The sequence below is a fragment of the Anabrus simplex genome, chromosome 2 (genome assembly GCF_040414725.1).
Source record: "Anabrus simplex isolate iqAnaSimp1 chromosome 2, ASM4041472v1, whole genome shotgun sequence".
Classification (NCBI taxonomy): Eukaryota; Metazoa; Arthropoda; class Insecta; order Orthoptera; family Tettigoniidae; genus Anabrus; species Anabrus simplex.
The window spans coordinates 1,063,815,279-1,063,837,625 of NC_090266.1; the positions used below are offsets into that span (position 1 = coordinate 1,063,815,279).

At 36.1% G+C, this 22,347-nt stretch overlaps 1 protein-coding gene across 1 annotated transcript in view; it reads left to right on the plus strand.

Annotated features, from left to right (window-relative positions):
* Positions 1-2,770, plus strand: part of LOC136864697 (malectin-B) — a 182,104-nt gene extending 179,334 nt beyond the window's left edge. The window contains exons 3-4 of the mRNA XM_067142016.2: positions 1,924-1,981; positions 2,131-2,770. Coding sequence (XP_066998117.1) covers positions 1,924-1,981; positions 2,131-2,339 — 267 coding nt within the window. The 3' untranslated portion in view covers positions 2,340-2,770. The remainder of the gene's footprint in view (positions 1-1,923; positions 1,982-2,130) is intronic.
* Positions 2,771-22,347: the final 19,577 nt, after the last annotated feature.

Sequence of the window (22,347 nt, forward strand, 5' to 3'; positions counted from 1 at the left end):
CGATCAGGGAAGTGCAACAGAGCAGGAGGAGGCAAGAGGAAAGGGAACGGCTAGTTAGTAGGTTCTCCAGGTGTCAGGAAAGTTAAAGGAGACCAGGAGAGGAGGGGATGACTCAGTTGTTAAGCATTTGGGGGAAAGTGTGTAGAGGAAAGGGAACCAAGGTAGAGTGTTATCCAGGAATTAGGTTAATGCAGATGTGGAGGAAAGTAGAAGGGGAAGAGGAGGTAAGGTATAGGTTATAATTTTACACGTTGGTACCAACAATGTAAGGCAAGCAGGAATAGGAACTAACATAGTTGGGGATTTGTGGGATCCGGTTATGGCAGCACGGAAGAAGTTTAAGGAAGCAGAGATTGTTATCGGTGGGAGAGTGATTGGGGATTTAAATGATACTATGGAATGGATATGTAGGAAATTGGGTGTGAGATTTGTAGATCCTAATAGGTGGGTAGGAGATAAGGCTCTACATTTAGATGGCCTGTACATGAACCACAAAGGTAGATATAAGTTAGGGGTTTATTTAGAAGAGCTACAGGGAGGTATCCACAGGGAAACGGGGTGATAACAGATTAGGAAGTAGGTAGTCAAGTAAAGATGACATAAAATGTTAGTATTAAACGGTAAAAGTATTGTAAAGAAAGGAATAGAATTAAGTAATTTAATAGATATATATTTACCGAATATTGTAATAGGAATTGAATCACAGCTGAGGAGTGATATTATAGATGCAGAAATTTTCTCTCGGAATTGGAGTTTTTATCGTAGAGACAGGTTAGCAATGGTACGAGGTGGAGTATTCATGCTGGTGAAAAAAGAATTTGTAAGCAGTGAAAAAGTTAAGGATGAGAAACATAAAATTGTAGGTGTAAGACTTATCTCTAAAGATAATGGGCAACTTGATGTTTTTGAGGTGTACAGACCTGGCAAGGCTGGTGCTGTAGCTGATGTGGAGTAATTTGAAAAGATAATCAGCTATATGGGGAACGACACAGAAAAGAACATTATTGTAGAAGGTGACCTCAATTTACCAAATGCCAACTGGAAAGGGAATGCGAATGACAGAAAGCATGACCAAGAAATGATGAATAAGTTAATATGGGAAGGACAGCTGAATCAGAAAGTGATGTAACCAACTAGAGGGAAAAGTATTCTAGATGTGGTGCTAATAAAACCAAATGAGCTGTATAGAGAAGTGATAGATGGTATAAGTGATCATGAAGCTCCTTTTATCATAGTTAAAAATAAATATGATAGAAAGAAAATCAAATTCTAAAAAAAAAAAATTGAGTAGTTGATTTATTCCTTAGTAATCTGTTAGCATCTATGTACATGGCCCATGTCTAACATATCACCATCACATTATTCGGTAATGAGCCACTGTAGACCACGGGTTACTTTTCTCAGTATTCTCAGCAAAAATGAAATATCGTATGGCTTTTAGTACCGTGAGTGTCCGAGGACAAGTTCGGCTCGTCAGGTCGAGGTCTTTTGATTTGACTCCCGTAGGCGACCTGCACGTCGTGATGAGGGTGAAATTATGATGAAGACAACACATACACCCAGCCCCTGCGCCAGCAAAATTAACCAATTATGGTTAAAATTCCTGACCCTGCTGGGAATCAAACCCCTGTGACCAAAGGCCAGTACACTAACCATTTAGCCATGGAGCCGGACAGTATTCTCAGCAAACATCCCCCAACAACCTCCGGAAGATTGTTGGTAGAATTCAAATCCACTCTGTATGTACTGTACATACATCATATGATTGATTGATTGATTGATTGATTGATTGATTGATTGATTGATTGATTGATTGATTGATTGATTGATTGATTGATTGATTGAAATGTGCTCTGCTTTTTTGTTACTGTGTTTTCAGGTGTAATTGAGTGTTCTGGCTATAGCTCATTCCCTTTGTTTCAGGGGTACAGAGATAATCCAAAGATTAATGCCATTTGTGTTATGAAAGGAAGTTTAGAAGGTATTGTACTTTAAAGTAATTCATGTGGAAAATAATTTCATTTATATTAATAACAGGAATTTACAACATGTAAATTAAATTTAAGGTATACTTTGATCTCCTGTAAATTCTTCCTGATACTCTTTCATTGTAATTTCTTTTCTGTACAGATGTTCCTAAGTTGCCACCATTACCAGCTGAACCAGAAACTGATGATTACCGTGAAGAGGTAGACGATAAAAAATCTGCCAAGAATCGCCGTCCTAGTGGGCCTCGAACTCCAGACCCCTATTCTGTTGATGATACGTCCATTATGTTGCCTGTCTTTGTTGCTATTGGCGCCTTCATTCCACTACTGTTCTGTTTATGTAAACTCTGATCTCTTACATAGTGCCATTTTAGTGCTGTCAGAATCGTACTTTGAGGAATTAATAAATGCAGTATCGTGATACCAGTGCGTCAGAATTTTTAATATTTTATACAGAAATGTACTCTATATTTTTTTTTTTCAGTTTTATTGCCATGGTGTCCACATTTGTTATCAATCCCAGGATCTTAGTACTAAAGATTTTGGATGGGATGGCAATATTTCTGAATGCTGCGTCTGACAAAAATTATGTAGGAAACTTATAAGTTTTTCTTGAATAACATCTGTTGTATTTGAATTTAGAGCTCATGGGCCGATTGCAGAAACGGTGTTTAGACAATGTCTATGGTTAAACAATGTCTAAGTATGGCTGCCACATTGCAGAGACGTTATTTATCACTTAGACGCTGTCTAAAACCGATGTTCAACCAGCCATGTTTAAACACTGCCAAGAACACTGTTTAACCTCAAATGTGAGGAGTGAATCACATTCAAAGGTTATGTACTATGAAACGTGTAATTTGTATTATCATGTTGAGATGATTCTGGGAAGAAAGGTTAGTCCTACGGCCTCTCTGTGGGTCTTCCGCTGTGAAGTCGCAGCAATTCATTTGAAATGTACGAGGAGGTACAGCTTAAAATAATATTTTTCTATTCAAGAGACTTGTTTCTTGAGACTGACAAAGGGGCAGTCCAGTAACTGTCAACTTGATTACAATTCTTGTCAGCCGATATATTTTATTATACATGGGATAATTATAGGTCACTTCGACTACATACATGACAGAATTACTTGTCTCGATGGTCAGAGAGCTGTCACATACATCAACCAGGAGGGATTCGCTTATATTTGCTGCCAAGTAAGCACACATAGTAGTGACAACTAAAAAGTAGGTTGTATGTGGGTTTTTTTTAATATTTGTCGCGCTTATTCAGGTAAGTTTTCAGCAACTATGGGATAGGAAAAGGCAAGTGGTGGTGGTGGTGATTATTGTTTAAAGAGGAGGACTGCGGAAGAAGAGCTGTGGCCATAATAACAGCCCTAGTATTTGCCTGGTGTAAAAATAGGGAAACTATGGAAAACAATCTTCAGGGCTGCCGATGATGTGTTTCGAACCTATGATCTCCAGAATGCAAGCTAGATCTATATGGGCCATACAACTTATTTGGTTACACAGTACTATTGTTTCATCTTCCCTTCGCCGAAGCTATTTACGAGTATATTACACTCACCGTAACAACACTATAATCAAAGCTACATTTCCTCGCGCGGTGGCGTGTCGCTTTAGTGTCAATAATATTATGAGATTTCATTTTCACCGAAAGCGATATTCTTATCTGCAGGCAAGTCGTGCTCATGCTTAGCCATATTTGAATAATATGTAGGAAAGCAACAGCTGACTAGCGTTTGGTGTGTGCACCAATAAATTCATTGGTTGCGACAAGCAAAGAGTAACGTGAAAGATACTTCTGTCTCCATTTTCGAACCAATATTGAAACTAAACAACATCTAGTCAAACACCAGCTGAACATTGTTTATGCAATGGAAGACTGTGCACAACTTAGACTTTGTTTAGGTAGACGTTGTCTAAGGCTTAAAACTAGTCATTGTTTCTGCAATCGGCCCCATGTGTTTTATATTTTCAGTATTTTGCATTTTACTAAGTGTTACAAACATTAAGCATCTGATTAATATTAGTAACACAGTGACACAGAGAGGTGCTGTATTTCCACATGTTTGTCTTAATGTTGTCTTTAAATGACAACTAATTGATTTTTAAATGCACATGTGCAGACTTAGGCTCCGCAGTATTATAATTTTGTCACTCAGTGCCTAGGCAAGAAATTGTTTGAAATTAATAAGTGACTGATTTCAGGGTGTAGAGAATTCATTACTCTCTTCTTATGTAATATAGGATAATTAGTTTCCTGTACAGATCAGCTAATATGGTTTATTGAAGTTAAGAATTTCAAATTTAAATCAACGTTTGAAACATTTGGTAGAAATTAAAAATGTGGAATTCGAATTGAAATCAAAGTTCAAAATTTATTTTTATGGGTAATTATGCTTATCACAGGAATAATCTTACCCAAGATGTGTCCTACAGTCATCACAATTGTTTCAGACTGAACATTTTACAGAGTTAGATATTCACCTTACAACAATGTGTCATTGTTGAACTTCCTGATGAAATGTTAGTACATATTTGTAATTGCTACCCTGTGGGTCTTAAATTATAAAGAAATATCATTTTCCATGTACTTTATTTTCTTTTGCCCTCCTCTGTTAAATTTAAGGAAACAAAATTTTACCCAACTTCTACCAGATGTATATAATCAGATGATGATGTAAAATTTATGTGTAGTTATCTTAGCACGAGAACATTTCATGGGGATAGTTTCATTGATGTGGATTTTACACATAGGTATGTTATGACTTTTATTGTGTGTGTATGACCTTGAATATGAATTGTGTTTGACCCCCTCCTTAAAGATGAACACATTAGAAAAGGGATCATGGGTAACAATGATTTCATTTCATTCTCTGTGAAATGCAGAATTCTCTTGTTTTATGTTCATATAATAGATTTAATTTAACCCTGTAGCTGGTAAATAAGAATTCCTGAGGTTCAAGTCTCTGAATTTAATCTAAAATTCTGTTTTACTTAGTAAAGTTATCTAACTAATGGTAAAGAAATGTGTAATATGTACTATCAGCTGCTAGTGTTTGATATTTTGGAACATCTTCAGATCAGCATTCTTGATAATGTAGCTGGGGTTTTTTCCAGGTCATTGAGAGATACAAGGCAAAGCCATCTGCAGACAGGAGATGGAGGTCCCCAGAGGAGTTGCACATAAAATTCTTCCAGTATTTGTAACTTTGGCACAAAGTGGGATGGAGGGGTTAGCTCTATGCCCACCTGCTTTTGCCCTTAGGAATTCACCCATGGCCCTGTGCCTCTTCCAGATACAAAAGTCACATTTCTACATTTTTGACTTTTTTGATGAGTAATGGTTTCTATTTAATTAGTGAATATTCAAGATAAACTTAAATATTATAACTAAGTGGTCCACCTATTCAATACAATATATAATGTATTATATTTATTACATGTTTCGTCCCCTAAGGGACATCCTCAGCTAATAATAAATTAACATTAATATATCAGAAATACAAAATAGATATTCTTAAAATTGGAAAGACCCATTAAAAATAAGATAAGGAGTAAGTAATACAATTTTATTACATTATATTCATTTCATCTTCCATTTCATGTTACTTAACACTTAGAGGAGAGTGAATGAGGAAATAACTGTAAAGGTTAGAAGCATAAACACAAAAACCAAACCCCATGGCTCAACAGCCCCATAGGGCCATGGCCTACCAAGCAACCACTGCTCAGCCCGAAGGCCTGCAGATTATGAGGTGTCATGTGGTCAGCACTACAAATCCTCTCAGCCGTTATTCTTGGCTTTCTAAACCAGGCCTGCTATCTTACCCTCAGGTAGCTGCTCATTTGTAATCACATAGGCTGAGAGGACCTTGAACCAGCCCTCAGATTCATAGAAAAATCCCTGACCTGGCTGGGATTCGAACCCGGGGCCTCCGGGTAAGGCAGGCATGCTACCCCTTACATCGAAGGGTCGAAAACTGTTAGAAGCCTGTACAGTATAAATGAAACCTGTGTGAAGAGATGAGATGGCATAGTTTAGACTAGAAAATGGTCTCAGAGAAGGAAGTGCCCTCTCACTGCTACCCTTTTTCATGGTTATGGACAGACTACTAGAGATGCTATATATGATGATATAACAGTGAGAGAGAGAAATACAAGAACAACTGGATGCATGGGAGGAAATCCTTTTTTCTTTTAAGTTATCACTTAATGGAATATTACTGCATGAAGTAGTCATCACAACGCACCTGAAGAAAAGACAAGATATTGTGATAGCTAGGGCTCAGATGTTCAGGAAATTTAACTTTTTACCGTCTTCCATTTTGGCTGTTTGTTGGAATTGTGCATGAATTTGAGGTTTCTGGGTACTACAAATCCTTTCAGCTGTTATTCTTGGCTTCCTAGACCAGGGCTGCTATCTTACCCTCAGATAGCTGCTCATCTGTAATCACATAGGCTGAGAGGACCTTGAACCAGCCCTCAGAACCAGGGAAGAATCCCTGACCTGGCTGGGATTCGAACCTGGAGCCTCCGGGTAAGAGGCAAGCATGTTACCCCTTACCATTTATTGTTTTCATCATATTTTGGTCATTTTAGCTGCTTTATAGTCATATTTTGGTTTTATTTTGCACAGAAAAATGTACTGTACTTCGAATGTGATGTCGGATTTTGCTTGTGGAAATGTGTTTGTGGCATTCTGATGAAGAAGCTCAGGGCTCAAAGCTGAATAATTTACTTTTCTTGTATGTCGTCCAAGTTTACATGTCTAGTTTTAGAATATTTCCCTTTTGACTAAGACTCGCCGTGCAGGTATTTATGTCCACTGGCACGTTACCCTTAGCACTTGTGGCTTGTGACTACTTCAGGTAGTGCCTGAATTACCCTTCTCTCCTCACCTTTCTTAAAAATTTCAACAGAGACAATTTTCAAGGCTTCATTAACAGTGATAATGCTGACATACGGATATCTAAGGAAAGTGTTAAAATAAGAAATTGCATTAAAGAGTTCAGGGAGGAATGCTTCTCTACGGAAGGAAAAATCCTCTTCTGTGAAGTGTGCGAAGTTAAAGTAAGTGCTCACAAAGCATTTTAATATCCAGCAGCATAGCGAGATGAATGGGGAATAAGAGGTATATTTTTTGTAGAAAGTCTTATTAAAAGTTTTTTTTTTAAGCATTTGTTTCAAATCTTCATGGTTTGAACAACATTGTAAGGAAAGCTGTTACTAATAATGCATGACTAAGGGGTGTGAGTGGATGAGTGGTAATTTGTCAGAAGGTGCCAGGAAAAAATCTCCAGAGGTAAACCATACATTTTGTAACTAACAGTGTCATTATCTTAAGATGGTTGAAAGTTAGCTTGAGCTTTGATATCCATAACTACACCTTGTTCATTGGGTGAAATAGCCTAAAGTAATGCATGCTTGCACATATTCACCACAAAGCCTAAAATTTATAACTGAATTCTCAATTTGTCATATTCTTCTGGGCCTTGTGACATTTCCTATTTTAAATCAAATTAAACCAGTGGTTCAGATTTTGGTGGTTCCCTTTTATCAAATCCTTTGTTTCTATACAATTTTTCTTTGACAGTAGTCATAAGCAAACCTTTAAAGTGAAATGAATTTTAAAAATATTTCAAAATACATCAAATGAAACAAGGTATGATGGATATCAGAGTGGCAAATGAAAATAAATTCTGCTGTGTGATTAATGAAATAACCTGTGTTTGCTGAGGCATGGAGCTTAATCGCAATAGAAAAATGTACTAAGTACTGATGTAGCTTTTACAAAGTAATTTATGAGAGTACTTGTTATGGATTTTGAATGAAGTGAAACATAATTCAGTAAACTTCAGCAGGCTAGAAGTTGATTTTTAAAATAGAAAACTCCTTTTAAATATTGGTTGGGCTGTGTTAGAAATGTTTTAGAAAAAGTTTAATGAATGCTATAAACACTAGCTATCCGACATTTTTGATATTCATGACTACCTCTTTCAGTGCATGATGTGTAAAGAATAATGCATGCCTGCAAATATTCAGTGCCTAGGTTCAGAAACATCCATGGTGTAGCATGAAGTTCCAGAACCTGAAACCAAGTTCTGTTGAAAACATGTATTGGGAATGCTAGTTTTAATTGTTGCCAGTAAAGGCTTTATACAGTACAGTTTTATTATATTAACTAGCTGATGTACCCGTGCTTCGCTACGGAATTCTTCATTATATACAGAATTTGAGGTTAGGTAGTGTACACGTTGTGAGCAAGATTGTATTAAATTGCATAGCTCTTAACGTTACCCTAGAAACACGACTGAGAAGTCACTAAACATCTCTTCTCATATGAAGACTGGGTTAGGGAATATTCATTGTAACGGTAGGCCCACTTGCCTACCATCAGTCACAATCAAGTTTGGGAGCATTATAATGGCAGACACTCAATCTCCACCTGCCTTTTTACATCCTCAGAAAGACTGTCTTAGTAATTTTCCCAACTGAAATGAACATAGGTCATTACAATGACGTCAGTAGGAATGACACAATTAAAAGAAATGTTTTCATATGAAATACTCGATCAAATGAAAAACCACACATTTTGCTCACTTTTAACGTACAGTACTACGCTGTCGATCTAACAGTCCAAAGTTCCAGAGCTGGAATGACCAGGCCGCAGACATCCGTGAACACATTTCATCTTTTTTTTTTTTCGGTAAGGGGGGAGGTCGAATAGTGGAGAGTCCCAGGGCAAAAACTATGCCCTTTTACTAATCTGTTTCCTAGGAATACCCGATGAATCGGAAAATCTCAATTCCCTACACTGGCGGCGGGAAGACCTATCTGACTTGGAGGCAAATTCTTCCTCCAAGCCAAAGAAGAAAGCCCCTCTTCATTGCTAATTTGTAATACAATAAATGTGGATTTAATAAAAGTGAAGCGGAAGAAGCTTTTCTTAAGAAGCGGCTCTTTTCAGGGTTGAATTTTGAATTATTTAGTGAATTGTGGTGCTATAATTTGGAATTGGCCTAAATTATAATTCTAGACCAGGTCATACTCCTACTACTACTACTACTACTACTACTACTACTACTACTACTACTAACTGAGCCTCTGCCTTAAATGTGCACACTGCTCATTCAAAACAGCCCGTCAGAGTAGGGATCGAATAGGTGGAATACTATGATGAACCATTGTGTTACGTACCATCAGTATCAGGAAATGCATGAACCAGAGGAATGGAATGGTAAAGAAGAAAGTTTTCTAACTCCCCAGCTATTTCCCACCAATATTCAATTAGGCTGTTATACTCGGTATGCAGCAGTAATCCCATCTATCAGAATTGAGTGGCAGCATAAGACAAATAACATCACAACAAACAATGGTCAATATAATGCTATTGTTGATGAATGTTATGCGCTTCGATATTGTAGGCTTTTGCATTTAGTTTTCTTCCGTCACTGAATTACCACTCTTATCATAGTTGGTACAGTAAAACGCAAATGATCGGAAATTGTATTCTCTCTAACTTTTGTTATGCAGTACTTTTCGATAGGACCAATAACATAATGTAGGTATTTAAAACTTAAATTGTAGGTGCCTTCCCCTAAACTACAATTTCATCCAGGATGAATAAAATTGTTTATAGCTTAGACTGTAGTTTGTTATTTCCCGGCTCTCTGTACCGATTTTCATTCAATTCTGTTAACCCATTTTCTCTTGGCTCGGCATTGATATGGACTTAGCAACAAAAATACAAATTCATGAATATCTCTTATGATAGGTGGTACGGTAAACATTTATGAGACATAAATGATCGGAAATTTAATTCTATATAACTTTAGTCATGTAGTATTTATCGATAGAACTACTAATAATATAAACATTTGAAAATTAAATTTCAGGCCTTCCCCTAAACTACCATTTCACTCAGCGTGAACAAAATTATTTATAGCCTAGATTGTAGTGGTTCATCCCCCGGCTTTACATACCGATTTTCATTAAATTATCTTCAGCCGTTTTCAAGTGATGCATGTACAGACAGACAGACAGACAGAAATTACGGAAAAGTAAAAAGCGCATTTCCTTGTTACTGTGGACATGACCGATACAGAAATATCATTATTTTCAAATTCTGAGCAATGTACAGACAAAACTCTTATTTTATATATATAGATTTCTAACTATTTTTCTCTTTTCTTTTCACCCCTTAATGTTTAGTAATTTACTAATAATATAAATAATTTTCATCTGCCAAGTTTCCCAGATCTAATGTGTTCATTCAAAAGTAAAAGAAATGATAAATTATCTTTACAGCCATGATCAGTTACTTTTCATATGCAACTTCATTGTCACTGATATTTCTAAGAGTTTATTACTCTAATATTTTGATTATTGTAATTTTAAATCAATTTAATATTTTAAAACTTTCCATCCTAACGCTTGTGTTAAATTTTCATAAGTGCATCGTGTCTTCTTATCTGTTTATTATGATCCTGTTTTTTAAATAGCAGAAGCTGTGGTACACTTCTTATTAAACTGACTTAATATAAAGAGTCAGGAGAAAAAAATTAGGTAAGTCAACTTCCTTCAGAATTCGAGAACACAAAATTTTAATTTCAGAATGTTACTAGATAAACAAATAAGTTATAAACATTTCAAAATTTTAAACTGAATTAAGCCTGGCCCAATGCCCAGCATATCACTGCTAATTCTATTGCGACAGAAAGTTGACTTACCTGGGTTTTTTTCTTGAACCTTCATATGACTGTTTCTTAAATGCAAGGTTTTTACCCAGTGTATGTGTTATTGTATTGCAGATATTCTGAAATTATGTACAGTTGTCTTTATTGATAATAATTGTACAAGGAAAATGTACAAAGCTATATATTATGTGAACTGAAGTAATCAGTATTATGTCACTTTTAAACCACATATCAGGTAACATTTTAAAATATTTCTGCCAGTACTGATTACATCAGTTGATACCTATAATCATGCCTGGATTTCTGGTGGAATCACAGGTATTTCAGAAATATTTGTTACTGTTAAGCATCTTCTGCTTTCATTACTGAAGTTTGTTGGCATTGTTGTTCTTACTGACAATGCCAGATCTAGAAGTTTTCCCACAATAGCACATAAAAAACACTCTGTGTTTGTTTGTTTACTGCACAAGTAATAAAATTAAATAATATTCATTATTTCATTACATGCAACAGAATAGTAAGAGTACAACATTTGTATGGTTTCCTATTCTAATTAATTACGTAGTTTTATTAATGTATAGCACATGTTTTGTCAGTTGGATATGTTAAAGAGTCAAAACCACAAATTTGTCAGTTCCCCAATCCTTGAAGTTCTTGTGTTGCACAAGGCATTGGTATTGTGGGACTATAAATTTCTGTGGGTTTTTTTAATTGAAGAAATATATATAGGAAAGTTCCTGGAAAGTAAAGGATTGTTTAAAGAATTGTTTGATCAGTTGAGATATCTGCTAATTATAGAGTTACACCTACCGGTGTTCAAATGAAAACTAAACCTCTTGACCATGGATAACTGCATGAATTATGGTTTGAAGTTGAGAAATGTATCTCACATTTATGAATTTAATAGCATTTATTGGTCCCGCTAAGCCCACAAATAGTTGGTAGTAGTTTACTAGAAGCCTGATACAAATTAATCATTTGACATTGGACTTTCACTGTGAAGTTCTCTGGAACCCATTAATCTCTTAAGTATGTTGTAAATGTTAACAAAGATTTTGATGTGAAAAATATTATTAGGATGATCAGGATATAGGAAAGATTAATTATAACTTACTAATTCATCGTGGAAAGTTTCCAAATTTCGATTAAGGAGATTATTACTCCAGATTCTAAATTAAATCAGCTTTCTTCATCCATTGTGTCCTAGTTCCTGTGTCCTTCATCGGTCACATTGTCTCTGCAAATACAAGGAGAGTCGTTTAACATATTTGCTACCACGTACTGTATGGACAATTTAATGAACAGCCCAACTGTGTTGTTTCAGACTCCTCCTGTACATCTCTGGATAATCTTTATTACTGCCATTAAGGTCCTGCTGTACATCATTGGTTATTCTTGATCACTGCCCGTAAGCTAATGAAGTTAAAAATCTGAAATTTTGTACAGTCCTGGCAGTATTAGGTGATGTGGCGAGGTGAAACGCTTATCATTTGGCTGGCATATATGATTGTTTGTTTGCAGACATTCAAAAAATCCTTGGAAAGAAATAAATTGACAAAAGACATATCAACAGTTTCATTATCCAACAGGACATTTAGTCCTCAATTAGCTGTGAATAGTGGTGTAGTTGGCCTATATAGCGGATCTGTAACAAGTACTAAAATTTCTTCCAGAATGCATTCTGTAGGTAGTTCTTCAAATTCAATAACACTGTCACGTTCCCCTTCAACAGGAATACAGTGAAATCATCCCTCGAGTCATTATTGAACAACCCGTCCAGTATTTCATCCATTTCCACACTTCCCTTGAAGGCCGTAGCTTCTTGTCTCACAACACACTTGTCAACACTTACAACACGCACTTAGAAACACAATGAGACATCCCGAATACTACACCTCAACCTTTGTTCAAATAGGAGACATGGTCTTCACATAAGCAAGGTGAAATGTATATCCATTTGAGGTATACTTCATTTATCTGCCTTGTATAGATAAGAAGCGTAACTGTGACAAAAAACACAATTGGAGTTCAGTTTACATTTCATTAGTCCCTGCAAATACTTATCCAACTTACGTCGGATATGGTCTCTCACAACCAACATTCACTGTCCGACTTAGGTTGGATACGGGAATGAACTTATTAAAACTACAGAGCATTCCTGTGAGTATTCATTATCATGTTTGCCCTTCTGGATCTGGCAAAGGCTCTGTCAGGTCAGAAAGTCTAGAACTCAAATAATAACTTTGGAATTTGTTGAGTTTAAGATATGTTCTCTAATATTGTTTGATATTCATTTGGGCTGATGACCGTTGATGTTAGGCCCGTTTAAACAACAAGCAGCATCATCATCATGATATTCATTTGTATTAAGAAATGTTCATAAGTTTTAAGATGTGTTTGTTTTATGGAGCTCTTCAGATTCCACTATTAACTACTGCAGTATTTTTAAGAGTAGTGTATTAGTATAGTAGATAGGTTCCATCTTTAAATTGCTGGATGATACATATTTATTATATATTTCTGAAATATAAGCATTTTAGATAATGCCACCATTAAAGTAACATATTTTTTGTTCATTTGACTTGCTATTAATAGAACCACGGAGTGTGGATTGTTTCTAGTATAGAATAGAAAGCTCTATTTGAGAACAATATTTTAGGAAATATTAACATTTTTAGCCTGTTAATATTACTAGACATGATTTTGTATGCATTATTGAAACATCTGACAAAATTTTTTATAATAGCTACCATTTCCAACTTGCGTACATTTCAGGTTCTTTGTGCTGTTGTAGTATACTTTATGGAGATTTACTAAGTAGTAAATATAATTTTTCAAAATGTTAAAGCATTTACTGAAGACAGGATGAGCGGTTTCATTTTACTTTACTATAATTAATAGACCAAATTACACAAAGGTTAGAAAGGAAAATATATCAATGAAATACAGTTTGGCTTGAAGTGATTTAGTATGAAGGAAACTGCTGTCAGTTGTTGGTGTGCTGTCTTGTATTCCTTGCTGCATGAGGAACATAATACTAATTGCAGGTGAAGGAAAGAAATGATGACATACAAGAAGGAACTATATTATGAAACAGAAATATCAGTCTTTCATTGAAGGAGTATTTTAAAACTGTATTTCTTACTCTTTGATAGAGACTGAGTGATACTGTATCATTTATGTAGCTCTTTTGTGAGTACTTAAACTGCAGGCCTATGTACAAATTTAATACTTTACAAGTTCAATTTTAAAAGAATAGGAGGGGTTGGGGATTAAAGTCTGAATTTGTGGATGAACTGATATCCTTTTCAAGAATATAGAAGTTAAATTTTTATTTATTTATTTGCAAGTTGTGAAAAGGTTTTGGTCCCTCCAAGTTACATTTTATGGTAAATGAGAATGGGATATTTTGTTTGGGTACAGTATTTAAGAGCGTGTTTAATAAGAACGTCAAGGCTGTAGAATCATATAAATGTATTAACGCAAGTTACAAACTAAGTTTCTGGAATTACTGTATATATTTATCTCCTCTGAACAAAAGGCTGTTTGCTGAAGTGATAAGTGCGGGTTTCATATGTAACAATTGTTTGCCTGTTCATATAATTATGATTATTCTGTATGGATCTCCATGCTAGAATAGTTATTACAGTAGATAGATGTTTAATTGGTCCATATCAGCTGCTAAGAAAAATTACTTTTTTCTGAAGAGCCTAAAAACCATTTTAAGTCATGAATTTTGGCCCAAGGTAAATTTAATTGGGTTACGGCAACTTTTTTTAAAATAAACATTAACTATACCATAATATATTTTATTAGGAAATAACTTTTGAAAGGAAAAGCGTGACTTATGAGGTATCATCACAAATAATATTGTCAGACATGTAAGATGTTTTAGAGTTAGAGGTTATTAAATGCTATGTAGAAATGTAATTTTCTCCAAAAACGCAGTAATTGATTGAAATAATATTTAGTTACGAATATGGAAAATCAATACAGAATATGAGAAGTTCAAATTAGTTAAAAATTACCTTAATATAAATGTCCATTCAGTTCGTTCTTCAAAATAAATCACTAATTAACTTGATGTTCTGACAAGTCTTCCTCCAATTTAATGTAGTAAATGTTCATAGAAGGAATGTACATCTTTTGGAAAAACTACCAAACTTGTTGAAGGTGGTGATATTTCAAAGTTGGAATTTTCAATCTGCTTTCCTAAATTTGTTTGTAATACATCTCAGCTGATTTTCTTTGACCATCATGGGAGATCACAGATTTGATCAGAAAAATTAAGTTTATAGCGTACAATTCCAGAAGGACTGAAATTTAGAACGTTCAAGTCTCTGACAGTGGGATCTGATACACGAAGTCCATGTCGAATGGAAGATTATCATTGAAGCTGGATCAGCATAGTTCAAAAAGAAATTATACAAAAGAAATTTTTCTTTAAGAGGGGAAGTTTTCTTTGGACTTCTTTTATCATAACTGTATAATCTGATGGAAGGTGATTGTCTCTATTCCTTGGCTCGAGTTTGGTGATACCATGGGTAAAGTCTACTTCCATTTGAGTGTGTCCTTTCACATAATACTTGTGCTCTATCTCAATGTGATGTTTCACTGCAAACTCAAATAAGGCATTTGGAAGCACAGTGTTTATCACTTTTTTGGCATTCATACAATTTGTATTCAAATAGTCAAGCAAGAAGCAAAATTTGATGCAAGAATTTTACCTTCATATTCAGCCCACCGGTAACATAAAGTTTGTAATTGTGCACACACAGCTTTGTCTTATAATACAATGCACTAGCTTTTGGGTTAGGACACAGTTTGTCTAACTGTAGGTCCACTGTAAGCACTTTTGTAGTTTCATCTTCCTTTTGACACAATTCCTTATCTCTTCTCTTCTCTTCTCTTCTCTTCTCTTCTCTTCTCTTCTCTTGCTTCCTTTTTGAATTTTTTTTTTTTTTTTTTCCCCTTTCTTATTCCCCTAAATTGCTTGCTTGGTAAGAACAGCATTCGTTACACTGATCATTTTTCAGTTGGTGGAGAGCAATATTCTCTTGATCTGCTAGGATGTAAAACGTATGACGACTTAATGGTTTCCTTCTATCAGTTACGCATTTCTCTTTGTAAATTTCAAATAGCAGTTGCTTGGTATTAATAACTGTTTCAAGATACAACTTTGTGGTGTTCTTCCTGCAATAGTGAGCAGGAAGTTTTGGGAGATCTTTCAGGAAACTAACTGCATACCCCTTATTAGATTCTTCCTAGTATATTTGGTAGTGTGTTTTAATGTGGATTGCATCCTTAGAAGTCAATGACAAATTATGAACACACCATTCCTTCAGAGAGAACATTTATAGAAAAATTTCCTTACACACACAATGTGGTTCTTCCCCAATTTAATGAAATATTTCAAAGTACCTCGTCTTCTGTCACCAGCACCATCCCTCTTTTGTTTTCACTCAGGCTCAATTCTTTCCAGAAATTGGAATGCAACTCTCTCCTGGCACCTACAGGAATGACATTACAGTATCTCCATTTTGACTTTTCACAGGATAGTTTGGTGCATCTTGGACCAATTTTTTTTGGCAGGTCTTGCCACGTCTTGAATTGATTTGTAGCACATACTAAATTTTTTTTGGTAGCCAACATGCTGTTCTCCTGTTACTCATTTCCCTCTTATTACCTGCAACATCAGCTTTCTTCCTCCATTTCCTTACTTCTCTAGCCATTCACTAACTTTGTTTGCTTCCCTTATATCACTTGTGATAGGTGAAATAAGAGGTGATATTTGGTCTCACTGAATGTCATTGCTGATGGGAGAGTCACCTGTATTATATCCTTCAGTAGCAGCGAGGGTATTTTCAATATCTGAATGAGTGTTGGCATTTGGATTAAATTGTTCATTAGTATCACTGTCTTGGTTGATGTTGACATCACCTACGTCACACTCATAGCATTCTTGACTAGTAATAAATTCTATCAAGTTGAAATTGGAATCTACATTCGATACATCATTCCCTAACCCAACAATGTCAGTTAATTACTAAGTCTTATTTACCATTAAGTAGAGGTAGATTTTGTTCACCATTAAGAAAATGTAACTGGTCTTGTAGATCTGCCGCCCCCCCCCCCCCTTCCTCCCCACCGGGCGAGTTGGCCGTGCGGTTAGGGGCGCACGACTGTTAGCCTGCATCCGGTAGATAGTGGGTTCGAATCCCACTGTCGGCAGCCCTGAAGATGGTTTTCCGTGGTTTCCCATTTTCACACCAGGCAAATGCTGGGCTGTACCTTAATTAAGGCCACGGCCGCTTCCTTCCAACTCCTGAGCCTTACCTATCCCATTGTCACCATAAGACCTATCACTAGCAAAAAAAAAAGAAGAAAAAAAAGTTGATCTCCCCCTAATGATATCACACCCATCATTTCTCTTTCACTTGCAAGTACCTCCGCTTAGAAACGCCACATCCCAATCCCCAGTCTCTTTTAATATTGAGGCTACTGGTTTTAGGAGAATGTAGAAGTTGGTTCATTTCCTCATCATAATTCTTATATTCTTATTCTCATTCTTATATATAAACCCACAGAGCACACATCCAAAACTGACTATGTATTCGCATTAACACACCACATATGAGTTATTGCAACTGTTGACTTCCAAGGTAATTCTGCTCGTGAATACATACAAGGTACTCACCACCTGAAGAACACTTGTGTTTATATAAGAAAACAAAATAAATCGTCAAAGATTGATTATTGCTTTTTAGCAGTCGATATGAAACAAGATAAATGATAGCCTTTAGGAATCACATACAAAGACTCTAATTGTGCAGAAGCTAACTTGATGATTGTCCAATGTTTTAGATGTTTATGCTTCTACAACTGAAAAAAATTGTTTGAGAAATTTACAGTGATGACTATATTATTGAAATTCATCAAGCTTGTAGACTTTTAAAGTAAATAATTTCTAATTCAGTTATCTCTTACTGAAGATGTTTTTCCATAGCTGTACTTTAATTAAGGCCAAGGCGGCTTCCTTTCCACTCCTAGCCCTTTCCTATCCCATCAGCGCCTTGAGACCTATCTATGTCGGTGCGACATAAAGCAAAAACTTTATCACTTAATTTTCATTTGGTAATACCTGATCTAAAATATTTCAATAATATAATTGTTATTCTTCATTTCCAATACCTTGACATGAGGTTTAGAACATAATTCATTATATTTTTACAAGATAATATGTTTTGATACATTATTTTTTTGTTATATTTCTGGTGTAGTATGCTTCATCTACTTTGTTTTTATGTGCAAGAAATCCAGTCGAATAATTTCACTGATGTGCTCTAAGTGTAGGTTTCAAAACTCTTCAAGTTACACAGGTGGGTACCTGGTTAATGCCATGTTATTCTTTTATGTCAGAATCCTCTAGCATGGACTAGTAACCAGAACTGTCCGATAGAACCTGTCTGGGTGGTGTAAGATCATAGGTCCAAATTATTCACATGCTAGCCATCCTGATTTTTTTCTCTTTCTACTTTATTGCTAGTTTTACATAACTGATCAGCCATACTACATAGTTGGTTAGGCATTCACTTCCTATGCTGAAGGATGCAGTCTTGAATCCCAGCACAATCATTTGACCTTTAAGAACACTCTTAAAGGTCAAGATAAGATACCTGTGTCAGATTTATGAGTATGTTCATCCCTGAAAATGGTTTTCTGTGGTTTCCCAATTTCACACCAGGCAGATGCTGGGGATTTATCTTAATCAAGGCCATGGTCGATTCCTTCCCACTTCTAACCCTCTCTTGTTTAATCGTCGCCATAATTCATATCTGTGTCGGTGCGACACAAAGCAAATTATAATAAATATAAACAAAAATTTAATAATATATTAAGGGAATCTTCTCAAGGCAAGATTCAGATATACTGGTGTCTCTTAGGACTGAAAGTAGTGGAAGATGCATTTAATACACAACTTTATCATCTTAATTTTATAGAATACCCACATGGGACTCTTTGTTCCAATCCTATTCCTCATTGCTACTAGCTGGTTTTGTAATGATCAGGTTTGCTTGTTAATGTAAAGGTTTTATTTCAGTGCCTTTTTAATATGGCAAATATAATTCAATTTCTCGAATTATTTTATATTAGAAGATTGTGACTTAATTTTTATTATCTACAATGTAGAGTATATATATTTTACTTTCTTCTTTTGCTTGTAGTTACTTTGCATTAAAATCTTCTACCTTGAACAAGTGAGAAGACTGTTACATGGAATCTGTCTGCATGGGAAAGCCAAAAGTCCTTGAACCAAATATTTAACAATTTTTGAGAAAATAATTGAACTTTACAAATAAATATAGATCAGAAATAGATGCCCAAGGACTTTATTCTTGACCTGAGGGCTGGAATGGTGTTTACTCAGCCTCATAAGACCAACTGAGGAATGGTCTGATATGACCATCTAATATAGATGGTTTTTTTGTATTGAAAAGGAGGATTATATAAGACTTTTTTATTTGTAAAGTGATAACTGTCAATAGGGAATGAGATTTATAATGCAAATGAATTCAAGACTACTATATCATTAATTATTAATATAACTATGCATAACCCATACCATTTTTGTGGTAGCATTTAAATATTTTGATCATGCTGTCTTCTCAATTACCAGTCCTGTGGTGTAAGGATAGTGTAGGGTATATTTGCCTCTTACCCAGAGGGCCTAGAGCTGTGAGCTTGTATTCGGGAGGTAGTGGGTTCGAACCCAACTGTCGGCAGCCCTGAAGATGGTTTTTCGTAGTTTCCCATTTTCACACCAGGCAAATACTGCTTCCTTCGCACTCCTAGTCCTTTCCTGTCCCATCGTTACCATAAGAGCTATCTGTGTCAGTGCGACATAAAACAAATTGTAAGAGGGCCTAGGTTCGATTCCCACCCTGTCAAAGATTTTATTCTTGGCCTGAGGGCTGGAATGGTGTTTACTCATAAGACCAACTGAGGAACGGTCTAATATGAGAAGCACCAGACCCTGTTATGAAAACCAAGCAATATGGCTGAGGATGTCGTCACATTGAACATATGACTTTCCAATGTCTGTAGGTCATGGCCCTCAATGGATTGCATGCATGTGTCTCAGGGTGGGATTTTATTTTTAGATGAATTTACATACCAGGAATATAACATGGCCATGACCAGGGCAGGCACCACAAAGCTAAGCAGTACATAGAAGTCCTTGAGAGTCACAAAGACCGGGCGAGTTGGCCATGCGGTTAGAGGCGCGCGGCTGTGAGTTTGCATCTGGGAGATAGTGGGTTCGGATCCCACTGTCGGCAGCCCTGAAGATGGTTTTCTGTGGTTTCCCATTTTCACACCAGGCAAATGCTGGGGCTGTATCTTAATTAAGGCCACGGCCGCTTCCAACTCCTAGGCCTTTCCTATCCCATCGTCGCCATAAGACCTATCTGTGTCAGTGCGACGTAAAACCACTAGCAAAAAAAAAATTACAGAGAACACAAGACTGCATTTGATTCACTCACTCATATTGCTGCCTATGCAACTAAGACCAGGACAATCATACAGGCAGATAAGAGAAAAATAGAGAGCATTTGGAGATGCCCGCATTTCTTGGACTGAACACTATACCAGTATGTCTGTGCTGGAAGAACTAGGCATCCAAAGTAGATTTCTCGAGCACATCAGCCGGGCTTACCTGCAGTACCATAATCTATTAGCTTCATGTCCGATTTCCACCATGTCCAAGGATTTTATTCTTGGCCTGAGGGCTGGAATGGTGTTTACTCTGCCTCACAACACCAACTGAAGCACGGTCTGATATGAGAAGCAGCAGACCCTATTATGAAAACCAAGCAATACTTGTGATCATTCATTACCTGCAGTACTTCAGTCACATTGTCAGAACAGGCAGTTTGAAAAAACTTGTGATGGAGGGAAAGATGAATAGCAAGAGACCCCTATGATGACACCCAATCAGATGGGTGGACCAGCTGAAGCCCCTGGTGGGAAATCATTCCATGAGACTACCTTTATAGTGGCAAACTGCCAGACTCGAAGAAAGCATATCAGGGCACCAAAAACTTGAAACGCCACCGTGCACTGTCAAGGCAGTGAGCAGGAAGATATTGCATGCTTTAATGTTAAAATGCTTACCCCATCTTAAAAGTCAATGGTATGACAGGAAAGGAACCTTTGATAATGATCTGGAAACTGTGCTCTTAATTTAGAATGTTTGTATCCTGAAATGCTACAAGACCCTGTGTCATATTTTATGCCATTATTTCTGCATTAACGAAGAGGCAATACCTGTCTTCTGACTAGAAGGGTTACTCCTGGTGTTTATAACCATTTCCTCTGTGGTACTAAAATATAAAAGTTCCTCTATGTCATTTATACTATATATGTTTATTTTATTACCTTGTTATTTTTGGTCTGTTTTCTTCTTGATTCCAAATTTTACTAATAACTGGAAGTTACATAATTACTCCATAATTGTATAGATCATTGCTTAGTGGTGTACAACTGTTAGAAAAATGGAGTGTATAAGAATACTCTTTCAATAGGAGAGAGGGCTAATTGGGTAATAGCTCAAGTGGAATTAGGTGGGTAATTGCTAAATCTTCTTCCAGGGTTGTTCACTAGATTTTATTGTGGGTGGAGAATATGGCAACAATGCAAATACCAAAGTGAATATTTATTTATTTATTTATTCCAGGGTTGTTCACTAGATTTTATTGTGGGTGGAAAATATGGCAACAATGCAAATACCAAAGTGAAAGTTAGATAGCCCATCTGTGATTAGTGTTGTTTTACTGCTATGGAGAAATTATTTTATGGAATTATTATAATGAAGACGTTCTTAACATTTTACTTTGACAATCCAGCAGTGCTACAACATAAAGATACAAAACAGAAATTGAAAGCGAAGTTGAATAAATTTCACTCGGGCTAGTATGTATTCCACTTGATGGAGAAGGTGGGTATTTCTGGAATACTGAAAAAAAAAAAAATTTTAAATGTTCATAAAAATTAAGATGAATTTAAAATAATTTTATGCTTGTTACCTTGTAATTTTAATATATGTTAGGGTTAGGGATATGACTCTACCTGTAATATTTAAAGAAAGCATTCTGACAGCTAGGGCTGAAAGGAGGCACATTGAACGTGCCATTGCACGGTGTTGCCACATTCCTTCATTTTATTCTCCTTCCCCTTGCTTCCAGCTCACTTGTATGTTCATTCAGACTGCTGTGTTCTTTTGTAGACTACCTGGCCAGACTGTGACTGACTTGGTCTCATGTTCGGTTATCTTTAACAGGGGCCGGGCTGATAAGCTCAGACAGTAGAGCGCTGGCCTTCTGAGCCCAACTTAACAGGTTCAATCCTAGCTCAGTCCGATGGTATTTTGAAGGTGCTCAGATATGTCAGCCTCATCTTAATAGATTTACTGGCAACATAGAGAAACATCTACGGGACTAAGTTTTGGCACCTTGTTGTCTACAAAAACTGTAAAAATAGTTGACAGGACATAAAATCAATAACATTATTATTCTTTAGCAGGGGTGGTATTTATAGCCTGTCGAATAGTGAATAGCATCCTCTTTAAACAGATCCAACTGTGTAATTCTGGAA